This window comes from Onychostruthus taczanowskii, unplaced genomic scaffold, assembly GCF_017590055.1.
Source record: "Onychostruthus taczanowskii isolate IOZ18803 unplaced genomic scaffold, ASM1759005v1 scaffold1, whole genome shotgun sequence".
NCBI classification, from domain to species: domain Eukaryota; kingdom Metazoa; phylum Chordata; class Aves; order Passeriformes; family Passeridae; genus Onychostruthus; species Onychostruthus taczanowskii.
Window position 1 is genome coordinate 15,951,961 of NW_024496525.1, and position 14,259 is coordinate 15,966,219.

The window sequence follows — 14,259 nt, forward strand, 5'->3', positions numbered from 1 at the left end:
TAATGATGTAGGACTTTGAGCTGGATTACTGAGGGAGCCAGATTCACTGTTCCTTGGTGAATCCTTACTGTCTTGAGCTACTGCATTTGTCTGAAATGTTCTACCAGTACCAGCTATGTGGAGCTGCTTACTGTAGGTAGTGTGAGTGTGGGATGGGTGTTCAGGGAACTAAAGCTGTTTTTTTTAAACTTGAAATATTAAATAGCATTTTTAAAAGTTAAAATATTTGAAGCATTTGCGCTAAATGAGCCAAAATCAGATTAAGAGACTATGCTTTTAGAGGAACTCTTAAGGAGGGGCTCACAGTGCTTGCTGTTATTAATCACAGTGATATTTATGATGTGTTTGCAACAAACAGTGCTCTTCAGTACTGTGCCTAAATATAAAAACAGTGTCATTGTATGATACCAATAAAAAAGTGTGGAATGTTCATGAAAAGCTGATTCTGTGGTGCTTTTTGCACAAAAAGATACAGAACTGAGTCACGGGAAGTGGCACTTCAATAATGGCAGCTTTTATAATGGCAGCAAGCAGCGCTCCCTGGGCTCAGGTTGCTTCACTGTTTTCAGCATTTGTGTTTTTGTAGCTTTGCTCTGTTCCCAGGACTGATAGCAGAGAGATTGCACTGGGCCCCAGATAGTCAGTTTTGTCTTTCTACATGAAAATGTGATTCTGCCTGAAAAATTGTATTTTCAGCTGATTCAGCTGAATTACCCCATTGAAAACTTGCTGGATTCTGCTCTGCTCCTCCAGGAAGATGCCTGATTCGTGCCAGCACGGCTGGAGAGGTGCTGGGGGAGCTGAGATGACTTGCAGTTTTGAGGAGCAGTGGTACAGGGCCCGCAGCGATGATGGATGGGAGCGCTCCCTCTCCACACTGTAGGGCTCCGCACGTGATCTCTGCCTGCCCTCCCTCTTCTCTCTGGGCATGAGAAGAATCCGTGGCTGGAATGAAGGAAGCAGTTCTGCTCCCCAGGACCCTCTGCTGCCTCTCTCTGCCATGCCCACTGTCTTTGCCGGCTAACCAAGCCTGCTTGCTGCAAAGCTGTGTTGTGTAATCTAGCATGAGAGATGAGCATGGTGATGCTGCCCTTGCAGCGATTAAGGGATGTCTTTCAGCCGTGTGATAAAACATGTCTTTTTATTTATAGTTGTGAACTGTGCTCTGTGGAGATCGTTAGCTTTGTATGGGGAAAAAGTTGGAAATTGGAATGCATTTTATGCAACCTGGATTCTGCACACACTGTTCCTGTCATTCCTTATGATACAGTTTCAAATTACATGAGTTCATGCATTTTTAAAAACCTTCATGGTACATTAAAAACATGTGGTTGGCATTTCCTAACCTCTGTGGCCTTCTCTATATGATAGAAGTGTTTTCAGCACAGTTTTGTGCATTTGATGCAGTAGCATCTAAAAGCTCTACCAAGATGAAGGCTCTGTTTTGATAGCTGCAATACAAAACCTTACTAAAATTCTCTGTCTGCAGGAGTGACTAGCCTAAAGATTTATTGATGGGCTTTTGAGCTAGAAGTATATATTCTTAATGCTTGACCCAAAGGCTGCATTGTAGCATTCAGCAGTTGGAGAACACAGCCAGACATTGTACTTCTCACTTTGTATGTTCTTAGCCACAAAACTAAGTGTTGTCCTCTTACCCTGGTCCCTTGTACTAATCATGGTTGCTGATGAAAGCCCCACAGGGGCAGATTCCTTTGTGCATCTTTTTAGAGCTTGAGCCTGGCTGCTTAGTTAATCAGTTCTCTTTTGTGTTAGAGGTGTCTGTCTGAGCTTGCAAAGAGGCAGCTACAGCCTGTGAACTACTTGATTAATTTCGTTAGATATTCATTCCAAACCCAACAATAAATATTAAATATTTATTTAATAAATATTGACATTTCTGTGCTTATCCAATTATTTAATGAAACATGGTCCCCCAGAAGAAATCTTTTTGTTACTTTTAGAGAAGGGATCAGTTTTTACATATCTGCAAACAAGAATGTTTCAGTCTTTTGTCTACAGGCAAGCTCTTATAAATGTCCACTGTAAATGCTAATTAATCTAAAATATTTTAAATATCTCATGAAGTTTGGTGAGGGTAAACTTTCCAGTTCCAGAAGCATGTACTTGAGATAATGTTTTTTTTTCCTTTATAGCAACTTTCAAAGGGAGAAAGCGGCTTTGAGAATGTGGAGCTGGGTGTCATAGGAAAGAAAAAGAAAGTTCCGAGGAGGGTTATTCATTTTGCAAGTGGAGAAACAATGGAAGAGTATAGCACAGATGAAGAGGAAGATGAACAAGAGAAAAAAGACCTGTTGCCACCTGTAGATCCTGTAGGTATTTTACTTGATAAATTGCTACTTCTGGTGTACTGGGAAGCTATAAACATTTTATACTTAATTTTTTTTGTGTCACAAATCTGATACAGTCTCTATTATTATAAATTCTAATCATTTGATTGGCTTAACAGACTCAGAAATCTGTGAAAAGTATTACTGGGGAGTTTTGTCCTGGAGCTTTCCTCCACTAAAGTAGCCTTATTAATTAGAAATCAGTTTAATTTCTTCACAGTTCTAGTTTGTTCTCTCCAGCATTTCCCTTTCTAATAATACTTGCCTTGTAGATACAAGTAGATACCTTGATTTATACTGTTGCTTAAAAAAAAATTGCAAGACAGACATTTTTTCTTTATGTCTGTTGACATTGAAGAGTTAAACCTGTAATTTAGGGTCATCATAACAACAATTTGATATAATGAAAAGAGTATAGGAGGGAAAGAAGCAGATGACTTGCAGAAGTAAAGGAAGACTGGTGTAATTCATGATACATAAAAACCAGATTTTAAAGGACCTGCCTAGTCCATGTAAGTGTTCATCTGTGTTGTAAGCTGTTGAGACATTGCTCAGCCTGTGAATGGAGTTTCCTTTTACTGGTCCAGATTCAAGTGAAGTATCAATAATTAAAGCCAGTATTGTGCATTGTAGTTGCTAAAATGCATTTCCCTTTTTGTCAATGATTGTGGATCTATACTTAGAGGTAAAATGAAATATAAAATCTGTTTTATTCTGTTGGCCTGAATGATGAATTATTTTGTAGTGATAGTGTGATTGCAAAGCTTACAGCCACATGTGCCAACACCGGCAGCAGCAGCTCCCCCCCTCTGGCAGCAGTCCCAGAGAAGATCCACATCCTGCTCTTCGTCTCTCCACATGCCCAGTCTCATGTTTCTTTTATGACAACCCCAGAAACTTGTGTGCCAACCACCTCTACCCTTGTGCACCAATCCTTGCCTCAGTAAGTTGACTCTGCAGTCCTATTCTCTGCCCGCTGGCAGAGTTCTCTTCTTGGCCCTCTCTGCACCCTCTGCCTGTACTGAGGAGGAGGCTCCCAAACTGGCTGGGTGCTGCCTGAGGTGCTGTGTGTGCTCAGGCAGCCAGGAGCCATGGCTTTGTGCAGGACTCCTTGTCCTGCCTGGCTGTGCGCTGCAGGCAGACACGGGTGCGGAGCTGCTTGTTCCCACACTTCAGACAAGAGGCCTTGCATGCACAGAAAACAGTGCCCTGCTTTCTACTTGACATTGCTGTTGAAATGGCTCCTGCACCAGTGTTTGGGAATCCATAATTAAGAAATGTTGTGGTTGAAGCTTTCTATTTACTCTACAGTAGTAGACCCTGTATTTATTAATATGTTATCCATCCTGGGAGAGCTTGGCTTTCTTGAAGGGACTGAAGATTTTGACTTTCTGCTTATGCTCTTCTGAAAAACTGGTGGACCATAAGAGGTTTGCTTGACTGTCAAGCAGTGCCTCTCTTCCCCTCTGTAAAATTAATTTATTTTGAAGAAGAGAAAAGGTGGGTTGAGGATTAAGCTCCAGTGAGATGATGGGAATTCAGGTGGGATTGGGGGTTCCACAAGTGGAGCTGTTGCAATGTGTTTTGTATGGACTTATGGCATTGCCCTCTTTCTTGGTAGACAGCTATTGTATACAACAAAAAATAACATTAGCCTGATAGCAGGTAGGATACTATCAGTATTAAATACACACAAAGTATATACTTGGAAAAGACCTGTATTGTAATCACAAACAATGAGTGAGATGTTAAGCTGCTTGCTGGGTACTAGGGTGTTTCTTCCCTCTTTAAGGATCTTCTAAAATAAAAGCAGGAGCTGTGAAACTTACTGACTATTATGGTAATGTTCAGGTATCTTCAGAGTGAAGTCTGTCCCCCGCTAGGCAGTCATGTCAGATATCTGTGGATGTCTGAGAGATATTTGTTCCCAATTATAATGATCAGGGAACAAGATGTGTGTAGTTTTTTGTGCCATTTCCTGACAGTAGAAGAGTTCATGGTGATGCAGTGACAGAAGGCTCACAAGCCTTGGTGTAGGTGTTGTGAGGGCAGAGACATGCATACTGCTGTGCAAATGGACACTAACTAAAGAGCTCTCAAGTGTGCACAACAGCCAGGAATGCTGCATGATTGTTCCCCTCCTTTCCTAATACAGATTTCTTTTCTGAATACCAAAAAGAATATTGTATGTTGGAGTTAAGATTGCGTTGTTCTCCTTTTATATTTTATTAAATCCTTAATTTTGAATACATATTTTAATAAAAGGACCCCCCAAACCAGAGTAGTTTATTGTTATTGGAGCACTCTATGCCTTATTATGTATTGCTTTTTACCTGGGACAGAATGAACTTGATTAGAGCAGGGGTTGCCATTAAGTGAGGCTTACTTTATCTCCTGCATGCTTTGTGTATCCCAGCTGAGCCAGACAATTGAAGAAATGTTAGTCCAAGCTGAGCTTTGGTGTTTTAGCCAACAGCTGCTTTTAAAATTTTTTTTTTTTTTTTGTAGGGTTTCTATAAAAGCAATTAAATAGTCAGTTTGCTAAGACCAGCATGTCTAAAACTTGTTATCTCAGTTGGGATACGAAAAAGTATGTTGCAAGTAATAGCTGTTTCTGGACCAGTTTATTTTCAGAAAAAGCACATTCAATATTTTGAATAGGAACTTACCATCATGATGTTTCAAAGCTCTGCTGGTGTTAGCATCCTGGCAGTTTTTGAATGAATTTAAGGGAAACAAATATTTTGCTGTGTTGTAAAGAAATGTCTTCAGTAAGTACCTTGGTTTAATTGTGTTTTAGAGCTAAGCAGGCAGTGCCACTTTGTTTCTTACTAAGCAAAGTAGTATGTATATATCGTGGTAATACCATAACCTGAGCACTTGGTGTGGTGGATTCCTGTTACTCGTAACAAAACAATTCTCAAAAAGAGCTGGGTTCTAAATTTTCTTTGAAACAACTTCTGGTGCTTCAATAGGTCAGCACTCAGTTCATTAACATTGTTGGACTGGGGTGTCCTTTCTGTTGTGTTCTGTGTTTTTTAATCCAGATATTATTTTTTAGATAATAGCATTCAGTATTATCTGAATGCTCTTACAATGAAATTCAAGTGCTTTAATAGCATAAATGTGTTTTTTATTCTTTTGTCCTAAAATGTAGATGTTAGCACTCTACATGTGTGGTTTTTTTTGTTTTTGTCCACCAAAATTTTATTTGGTATTAATTAGGAAGATAATCCTTCTGTTTATCCCTGAAGGGACACTTGGTGTAAACTCTTTGCTGCATTCACCTATTAGATGAGTGGGCAGAAGGTGGAGTGTAAGTCTTCACAGAGGAACTGTAAGCAGCATGACTTTGCTGTGATAACTTTGGAATCCATCCCAAGAAGAAATCTGCAACAAAGCTCCAGGAGGGATTTGATTTTATTAACCTTCAATGCTCATGAAGATTGAAACACATCCTTGCAGGAAGGTTATCTTGATACCCTGTAGTTAAAAGGGCTTTAACTTTAAATAGCAAAAACTTCTCTCTTGAGGACCATCTGTTTTTCTTTTAAGAATTTGAGGATGAAGGAGAAAAATAGTCACTGACCAAGTAATAACTACTCAGAATATGGTAGAAGCTCTTGATGGAGTATGGTATGTGTGTTCCTGATCTTGTTTTTACTGGCTTGTCTTAGATGCCACAGTTTCACATGGTCTTACACAAAAGAATCTATTATAGCATTGAAAAGAATCTATTATAGCATTGAACAGTCATTGATTAAACTAATTAAGAAATTAATTTAAACTTTATCTTGGCACAGTAAACAATGAAAAAGTATCTATTTGGTGGTGTATATTAACTACTAAATACAGGATTTTATTTTTCATAAATCAGGAAATTATTTTTTTTCTCATTTTGCCATTTTCTCTGACAAAAAGAAACCCTGCATACCTTTGAAAGTTTAAGTGTTATTAGGGCTGAAATATGCCAAAAATAAATGCATATGTGGATTGTTTAGGAACATTGTGCACTCAGAAATGCAAGAGAACATGTGTACTCCCTTCAGCAGTCCCACACTAGGAAACAAAATCATGTTCTGTTATTGAACTAGAGCCCCCCTTGGTTTTATCAATTATTGAATCCATCATGTGCATTCCTATTTAAATTAAAATTATACATTCAGATTTTTTGTAATTTAAAAATCGGTTGTCAAAACCATTATGCTTTCCATTTTGACAACAAAATAAAGTCAGGATAGCTGAGTAATATAATTAAACATTGTAGAAACATCTACTAAAGAGACTGATTGCAGGAGAAATACTATAAACAGTGTATGTGTTCATACTGTCCCTTGTTTCCTATCAAGAAATACAATATGGCTGCGTCCTTGAGTTGATTAAAGACTGAATATGAAGGCTTCTCTGGCTGGCCAAAGGAAGCTGACATGCAGTGTCTGGGTGTGTGGTTCTGCAGGTCTGTAGGACCTGACTTGGGTATGGTTTTCCAGTTTCCAGCTCAGTGTATTAAAGCTACTTCACTGACAAGGGTTAATTTGATTAATTTGTACTGAGCCATTGCTTTAGAGCCCTGTTCATGTTACTCGAAGAGCTTCAGTTTCCCCAGTACCAGTTTTTGCCTCACATCTGCCATTTCTGCTTCCATCTCCAGGGTGCTCTGGGAAGGCACCCAGATTTATCCTGAAGAGGTAAAGGGGGAATGTGTGGAAAAGGAAGGTGATTCCTCGGATGTGTTCCCTTGTTCCTGGTCATTCCTGGTGGTTTACTTTCCAAACCATCTCCTTTCTCCTGTTCATTTCCTGGGAAGTGCCCTCTCACGTTTTTGTATTGCCTTTTGAGGCGCTGGAAAGAAAGTTACTTTTTTAACTGAGGAGTCTGGCAAAGCTTTGCTTATCAGGGATGAGGAAATGTCCGGTTGGGCTTTGTCAGAAAGCAGAGGTTCCCACAAAGCTGAACTTAGAAGTGCTTCCAGTGTACCAAACTGATTTTTAGCTGTGGTGGGGGAAGAATAGAAATCGAACCTCTGTGTCTGCTGAGCCTCAGCTGTTACCCACGTTTGTGTTCCCACAAACTTGTTAGAATGTTCTGGTCTGACTTACTTCTGTCACGTTGAAGCTCAGCTTGTCTTTTCACTCTGAAATATTATGGGGGCTCTTGTAACTTCTTTCTTACAGCACACAGCAGGCCCTTGTTTGTCCTGTGCCCTGCATGAATGCTTTTTAACCCTGTCACCTCATCACGAAGGATTGTGCAGAGCCCTGTCAGTGCCATTATTTGCACCTGTGGCAACAAGCTTTTCCAGCACTTTTTTTAACTTCTTCAACTGAACAAACTCCTCGTTAGCCTTTCTGCCAACTGAGCACATAATCAATGAGCTGGAGGTGCTTTTGTGTAAGCAGGATAGCAGCTGGTTTTGCTTACACTTTTACCTTGGCAGGACATTTTCCATATCCACTGCCAAAAATATATAGCATCTGGCTTTTTGTCAGCCTGCCCAACTTGAGTTTGTGGCTTGACAGACAATTTCTTGCTGCACTGATTCGTAGAGACTATGCTTGGAAAGCACCAAAGTCTAGTAGCTTGTGTATGTATATACTCATGCCTGTACCAGATATTTTCTGTAGCTGTATTATTTACAGTAATATTAGTTGTTCCTGTACACATATCTGTTAAATGAGATCATAGAAAAAGGTTACTATCAAACAGTTCTTAGCAACAAGTTATAAATACTTACATAGCTGAGTAGAGCTAATGTGTTTTTCTTAATAAAAGTTGACACTTTAAATTGCTACTTTCCAGAAGAAAGGTGCTTTACAGAGATCTTTTCTGGGGGGAAATGTTATCCAAGAGCTCGCCTGAATAAAATAGCCTGTTAACTATAAACATATTTTAGTTCACTGTGAAAGTTGAATTTGCCTTTTTGTGGGAAGCCTACAGTTTTTTTCCTCATTTGCTTGGAATCTGCTTTTCCCCTTTTTTATTACATGGGGTTTTTTTGTTTGTTTGTTTTTTTAAACAGATACAGTCTCTTCCCTTGATGAAAAGCATAGCCTGTGCACACCCAATATTTTATAATTAATTTAATTATAAATCTTTAGTTTATGATGTATATATCTATTTATCAGTTTGTGTGGAGCCTGCAGTATTTTTGCTGTAGCTGTGAATACACCCCAGTCATGCAGAAAGTAATTCCTTTTCTTTGTCTTCCTGGCCAGCCCTTCCTAATCAGTCTGTGTCCCTCCACAGCAGCACTCGGTGCACTCACTGCATCCCTGGGATCCTGATGAGATCCTACCCCTGTAGCTGCACACAGATCTCCAGTTCCTCCTGTTTATGTCCCACGCTGTGTGCCCTGGTGTGCAGGCTCTTCAGAGAAACTTCCTCACTCGCATGCAAATGCTTGAGGTGACCCCAGCTGAGCCCTGTTTATTCACATTGTGCTCCTCATGGTTCACAGCAGCCCAGGTGCTTTGCTTGGCAGCCTCTCCATCACCCCCTCAGAGCTCTGGTAACTCCCCCCTCCCTCAGGGCTCCTGGTTTTGTTTTGCAGGTGTCATTTCAAGGGATCATTCCTGTTTGGTTGTAAATGTTTTAAAACAGCCTCTTTCTCAGAGGTTTGAAGGTTTGGTTTGATTTTAAACAGTCTTTTGCAGTTTGCTCATTATTGTAATGAGGGACTACTTTGTTACCTCACTTCTCCTCTCGGCCTGATGGAATTCAGAATGTTATGGAAAGCTTTTTCTAGTCAGGGATTGAGTTGGCTGCTTGTCATTTCCCAAGTCTGGAAGCGGGCAACAAAAAGCAGTGAAAGAAATGTTCCCAGAGGTAAACCATGGTTATATTTATATCTTATGCTGATACTTCGCTTCACTTGTCTGGTCTGTACTTATTTTAAAGCAAAATCATGGTAGTAGCTGCAAAACAGAAACCATTGCAGGTCCTTCTTAAGCCATTTGCAGTTTTGCATGTGTTATTTTGTGCCATGGCCATACAGCTGTACGTATTCATACTCCTCTTGTTCCTGCAGACAACACTCACATGGGGACCCTACTTGTGGTTTCACATGCTGCGAGTTGCCACATCAACCTTATCAGGTATTGCTTTATTTAATTCTTGGGTAAAGCAGAAAGGGAATATTGAAACTCACAAAGTCATGTTGACAGACTGTAAATCATCTTTGGGTTCTACTTGTTTTTTCAGAAGTATGAATTGAACTGTATTTAAACTGTGGAGACGTACTCTCCTGCCTTAGGCACTTTTAGAATTTTTTTTTACTTTTAATAAGCAATTCTTGCATGGAAGAATTAACAGAAAGTACTCTTTTAATCAACACTTTTCCCCTTTTTTCTTCATATGGAGATAGATTGATGTTGGCAAGGGAATATATCGGCTTTCTATTAGATTTTGTATGGAACCGTTTTGTGTGATGTTACCTGAAAAGAACGCTGGCTGGTGTAACTAAACTGACAGTTTTTCTGAAGACAGCTAGAAAGTATCGCAAGAACACATCTAGTTGTGTTTCGTACTGTGAACTTCTGAGGTTACAAAATAAACAGGACTGTTGTCCAGGGTCTTAAACTCACTGCAGAGACACTTATTTGTGTCTCACTCACAGACATTTATTTGACTCTTGGACCTCTTAAAATTTTGCCAACTTTTAAAAGTACTTGTCATAGTCTGTGTTCTTTCCAAGGTAAAGTATCTGTATTGGGTTTTTTCTTACAAATATTATGGAGTTTCTGTCGTTGTACACATAATTTTGAATATTTTTATATTTTTTGACAGTCTGTTGTATTAGTTAACCTATCCTTATTTTTAGAAACGCCTTTTCTCTCATGTACAGTGTAATTATATTCCTTGACGCATCTCTTCTTCATATGCAAGGGTAGATATTGCTTTTCCTTTTTTTAGAAGTCCTTTATGAATTTGAAGATCAGTCCTTTCTTCTTTGCACTTCAGTTTTGGCTCTTACCTCTGTAATTTGATCTGGTCTTTTGCACAGCACTCAGGATGCCAGGATCTCTATAGAATTAGTTATTCTGAATGTTCATTGAAGCAGTCCGTGACTGACTTCTAACTTTTTTCCCCTGAAGATGACTAACTCATTTGCATCCTTGGGGCAGATTTACAATTTGAAGTGCAGAATATTTGACTTCTTCCTTGCCTTTACTTGACCAGTGTTATCTGTAACCATCACCACGGTAAAGAAACTGTCTGACACAAGCTCCCCTCTGTTCCATACTTTTGACTGTGCCCTGCGTGTTTTAGCAAAGTAGCACTGAATGTAGCCTACAGCTTGAAAATTGAGACAACGGAAATGTAAATATTTTATTAATCTGTTAGTATGCAACACAGAACATTGTTAAAACTGACTTGAAGAATGCTTATGTCAATAAATACTGTCTAGTTTGCTAGTACCACTAGATTGAGCTGCCAGTACAGTTGGTACCCATGTACTTTTTTCTAACCTTCATTTTCAGTTAAAGTTCAGTTCAAGGATTACCCTTTAACTGGATCTAAGCTTGTTTTGCTAGGAATCAAAGCTGAAACTAGCAGAATTCAAACACTATCACCATATATATTTTCATAGACTTTAATATTCTTCTCCTTTTGTTCATTCTTTATCCTAAAGAACAATTATTAGTATATTCAGGTAATAATTACCTATAAGGAGACTAATGTCACAGATTTTTGTTGTATTTTGTGAGTGAAGTAGGACTACAGAAAATCATTCAGGAAAGATGGTGATAATTTTTATAATAAAACTGGGTATGAGAATTTTCTTCTAGATACTAATCCTATCTAAACCTCTCTTTATTTTTTAGTGTGTGATTTCCTGGGGGAAAAGATTGCATCTGTTCTGGGAATAAGCACACCAAAATACCAGTATGCCATTGATGAGTATTACAGAATGAAGAGAGAGGTATGTGTGTGAGCTAGGGTTCTTGCACTCCTTTTCTCCCAACTTGTCTTCCTGGTGTTCTAAAAAATAAAATTTGTATTGTAGCATTAAAATGAAGCTTTACACCCTCATATATCCTTACCTTGTAATAGTAACTGGTATGCTCTTATGGAAAGACTTAATCTAAGTAAGTGGTAAATAGTAGCACATGAATCTGGTTATCTCTTTCTAGGAGGAAGAGGAGGAACATGAAAACAAGATGTCAGAAGAAGCAGAAAGACAGCATCAGGAACAGCAGAACAAGCCACAAGCAGAAGCTCCTGTCCAGACAGACCAGCCTGGAGCAACAGCATGCTCTTCATTCGTGAATGTAAACTTTGAAAATGAGGGAGATGGCCCGCCCACTGCGGAAAATAAACAAGATGTAGTTCCTGTCCCTCCTTAAGTGTAAAGCTCTGTATAATGTAGGAAATAAGAACTGTCAGGTGTCACAATCTGCCTGTAAACAGGAAAAACAGGATTATGCTTGTTCAGAAAAAAACAACTCCTACCATTCTTATTGATCAGGAGAGAGCTAGGTGATGTCTCTTCAGTCTGTCTGCCTGATAAAGGCTGAGGCATTCTGCCAAATTGGCACTTCAGTTAAAATGAAAATTGCACTACAAACATTTGGTCTAAAATTGAATGTGTGAGCTAATTTCTGTGTAAAGTAAGTAGAAATGTCTTTTCTTTGAATTGCTGTATCTCTAACACCTGTGAATTGCAGAGGCAGTGTTGTTTCCTACTTCTAAAAACCTGATTTGCACATTGTTTGCAACTTGGCTCTCTATGAATAGATTAATAGGAATTAATATCCTGTAACTCAAAAGTAATTATAATAGTCTTATTCCCCCTATTTATTGTCACTGTTGTGTGCATGTATTTTTTTTTCTGTTGTTAACACAAGAGAAAAATGTTAGATTTAATGTTAATTAGATTAAAGGGTCCACTGACTTTTTGTTTTTTAAGTAAAAAAATCCCAACTTTCCAGGAGGCTGTAAGCATCCTTAAGAACTTACTAACAAGTACCAGCACTCTTGGAGGCTAATAGTGCTCAGCTGCTCCATCCAGTGCTGTAGCAAAGTTCAGAACTAACATACATCAGTGGAGGATGTTCTCAAGCCCAAGAATTAAGAGACCCATGTGCTTGAATGCATGCTCTCAGTGGTCTGGAAAAGAAACGAAAGTCTTGCTAAATGGTATTAAGTGCACTGGACACTCTATGTAGTACCAGTCTAGAACTACCAACTTTTTTGGACATCGATTACACAAGTCTGTGTACTCGAGTAACGTAAACAAACAAGGTGTTGAATGTTAAATTGGCAGTAAGGGATGTGCCACTGCAGATGGTTTTCATCCTGTTAGCACAGAATACGTACATAACTACAAACAACAAAACCAAACTTATGACTCTTTCCTTCTCTTCAATAAATACGTGTTGTGATACTGCACTTGCAAAACCCGAAATTTTTATTTTTGTCTAAATGAAGTGCAAGTAGCTCTACATCTAATACCAGTTAAGACTATTTTACTGCAATGACTGTTGTACCTGTAGCTTGTAAAAGGTGAATGGTTTACTTTGCAACAATCAGATGTCATTGCCCCAATAATTTTTTGTGGACAACTGTTGTACATAAAGGAGCAGAGAACCTGCACTAGTTACCATCTAGAATATTACTTCTGTTCTTGAGATGTATATAAAAAAAAGATAAAAATAGTCCTCAGTGAAATTGGGTTGTTGGGTATCATGACATGGCCCTGGCCTTGCTTCCACTACCAACTAAGGAGCCTGATATAACAGCACTGGCCAGGAAACTTGGCTCTTATTTCTGGAATTAATTGCATATTTCAGACCCTCTGCCTGAACTAATGTCCTGTACAGCACAAATTCTTCCTCTCATCTGCCTGTAGCCCTCCAGTACTACAGAAAATCCAAAGAGGAGGATTCCATCATCAGCTCTAGTCCATCTGTTTTGATACTCCATTCTTTGCCTTTTCTGAATTGTCAGACAGAGGGTGCTGACCACAGCGTAAGATCACTCCTTTGCCCTGAATGTCTGCAGGGGAGAGCTTGATTCAACACCTGGGGAATACACAGACAAGCAGCTTGTTAGGAGTTCTTATAGCATCAAAGAAAGAAAATGTCAGATAGCTTGAGTAATACCTTGACAGCTGAAGGATACTTTGCTTTTCTTCCAATAAATTAATGTCAGTTGGTTTTTTTTACCTCCTTTCCCTACTATTTGTTGCATAACAAATGCTCTCACTGCCTTCTTTGTATGAAATACTGTATTACTCACTGTGCCTTAACTTAATCCTTCCTTTTTTGCAAACTGTATGAAAGTGGTTACTTTCATATTGGTTTAATTTTTCTGTAAATGCATTAATCGGTTATTTTATATTTAATATAATTTTTGAACTGGAAGATGGCTATGGATTTTCCTTTAAAACGGTGTGGTCTTGGAAACTTTATGCCTGTACACAGGTACATGTGCCTGTTTAGTGTTTTCATCTTTACTAAGTCACATATCCTGGTGGAATATTCAGGCACCAGATTTCAAAATATCATTTTACCCTCACCCCTTCCTTAGACTTTCATGTGTTCAGCACTACCTCAAACTAATAAATAATGCAGGATTGCAAACACTTCTGTCCTGGAGCTATTCTGTCTGAAAGCTGAAACATTTCTGTGGCTTTCTTAAGGAATAAGAGTTTCACAGCTTTAACTGCTACTGCTGTAGCTCAACTGTACAATTAAGATAGATTACATAAAATACTTGCACAGGAGGTTAATTTGGTGAAAGCCTCTGTACAGGTCTTTGGTTTAGTTTTAACTAGATCTAAAGCTAGTGCAGTTTTACTTCTGTTAATGAACCTCTTAAAATTAGATAAATATCTAGGTCAATAATTTACTTATCCTTCCTGTTACACACTTAAAACTGGTCATGCATAGAAGAAAAAGACCTA

General features: G+C 38.8%; 1 protein-coding gene across 1 annotated transcript; it reads left to right on the forward strand.

Moving 5' to 3' along the window:
- Nucleotides 1-840: 840 nt before the first annotated feature.
- FAM177A1 (family with sequence similarity 177 member A1) lies at nt 841-13,717 on the forward strand. The gene is made up of 5 exons (XM_041405657.1): nt 841-879; nt 2,157-2,333; nt 9,379-9,445; nt 11,177-11,274; nt 11,486-13,717. The coding sequence occupies exons 1-5, from the start codon at nt 856-858 to the stop codon at nt 11,696-11,698; spliced, it is 579 nt and encodes a 192-aa protein (XP_041261591.1). The 5' UTR covers nt 841-855; the 3' UTR covers nt 11,699-13,717.
- The last annotated feature ends 542 nt before the right edge of the window (nt 13,718-14,259 follow it).